The 1099-nt window shown below is 58.2% G+C and overlaps 1 protein-coding gene across 3 annotated transcripts in view; it reads right to left on the bottom strand.

Annotated features, from left to right (window-relative positions):
• ints13 (integrator complex subunit 13) overlaps positions 1–504 on the bottom strand; it is a 63391-nt gene extending 62887 nt beyond the window's left edge. For all 3 annotated transcript variants that reach the window (XM_020513361.2, XM_048610451.1, XM_048610453.1), the window contains exon 1: positions 133–504. In XM_020513361.2, the coding sequence (XP_020368950.1) occupies positions 133–357 (225 nt within the window). In that variant the 5' untranslated portion in view covers positions 358–504. The remainder of the gene's footprint in view (positions 1–132) is intronic.
• Between the last annotated feature and the right edge of the window lie 595 nt (positions 505–1099).

Below are 1099 nucleotides of genomic sequence, written 5' to 3'. Positions count from 1 at the left end.
GTCCGCTTCCGCCCCCCTCCCCCCTCTCCCCCAAGTTTTCTCTGCCCCCCATCTGCTTTCCCCTTCCCTCCCCCCCCCCCCCCCCCCCCCCCCCCCCCCGGGCCCGCCGGCAGCCGGGCCCCGGCCTCTCACCAGTTTCCGGGCCGGGAAGATGTCGTACATGATGCGGCAGTACTCCATGGCCGACTCCACGGCGCAGGTCCACAGGGATTTGGAGATGGGAGCGAGCGGGATGATGCCTGGGGCCCGGTTCTTGGTGAACATGTCGAACTCCACCGTCTGCCGGCAGGACTCGGCCATGTACGGGCAGTGATCCACCACGAACACCGTCTTGTGCGCCTCGGAGAACAACTTCATCCTGACAGAGATGGCGTCCGAGCCGGGCGGCGCTGTCAAACCCCTTCCTTACCAAAACACAAACGAACAGGGAGCAAAAAAAACCAACCGACCGCGCACCGCCTGTGAAACGGTGAAATGATGGGGCGGGCGAGCTGTCATCTCCCCGCCGCTCACCAGGCAACCCACATCCCAGAAACATCTACATCACGTGGGCGGCTGGGCTTCGGCAGTGCGCATGCGCACCTGACAACGTCCCTGCCGCGATACCCCGCGCGCGCAGCGTTGCCGAATCCACTCAGTGACAAGAGATCGTTGTAACGGGAGGGAAATACGATGGAGCAATTGCTATTCCGTCGCTGCAATGGGGGGAAACACGATGCAGTGAGTGCAATTCAATCACTGCAATGAGGGGGAAACACGATGCAGTGAGTGCAATTCAATCACTGCAAATGAGGGGGAAACACGATGCAGTGAGTGCAATTCAATCACTGCAATGGGGGGAAACACGATGCAGCAAATGCCGTTCAATTACTGCAGTGGTGGGGGGAAACGTTGTAGCAAGTGAAATGCAGTCAATGCACTGGGGGGAGACATGATGCAGGAAGTTCAATTCCATCACTGCAGTGGGGGGAAACATGTTGTAGCAAGTGAAATGCAATCAATGCACTGCGGGGAGACATGATGCAGGAAGTTCAATTCCATCACTACAATGGGGGAAAACATGAAGATAGCAAGAACTGCCGGCTGGGAAGTCAGAATC

This window comes from Rhincodon typus, chromosome 22 (assembly GCF_021869965.1).
Source record: "Rhincodon typus isolate 14 chromosome 22, sRhiTyp1.1, whole genome shotgun sequence".
Taxonomy (NCBI): domain Eukaryota; kingdom Metazoa; phylum Chordata; class Chondrichthyes; order Orectolobiformes; family Rhincodontidae; genus Rhincodon; species Rhincodon typus.
This window is presented reverse-complemented; position numbering and strand designations above follow the sequence as displayed.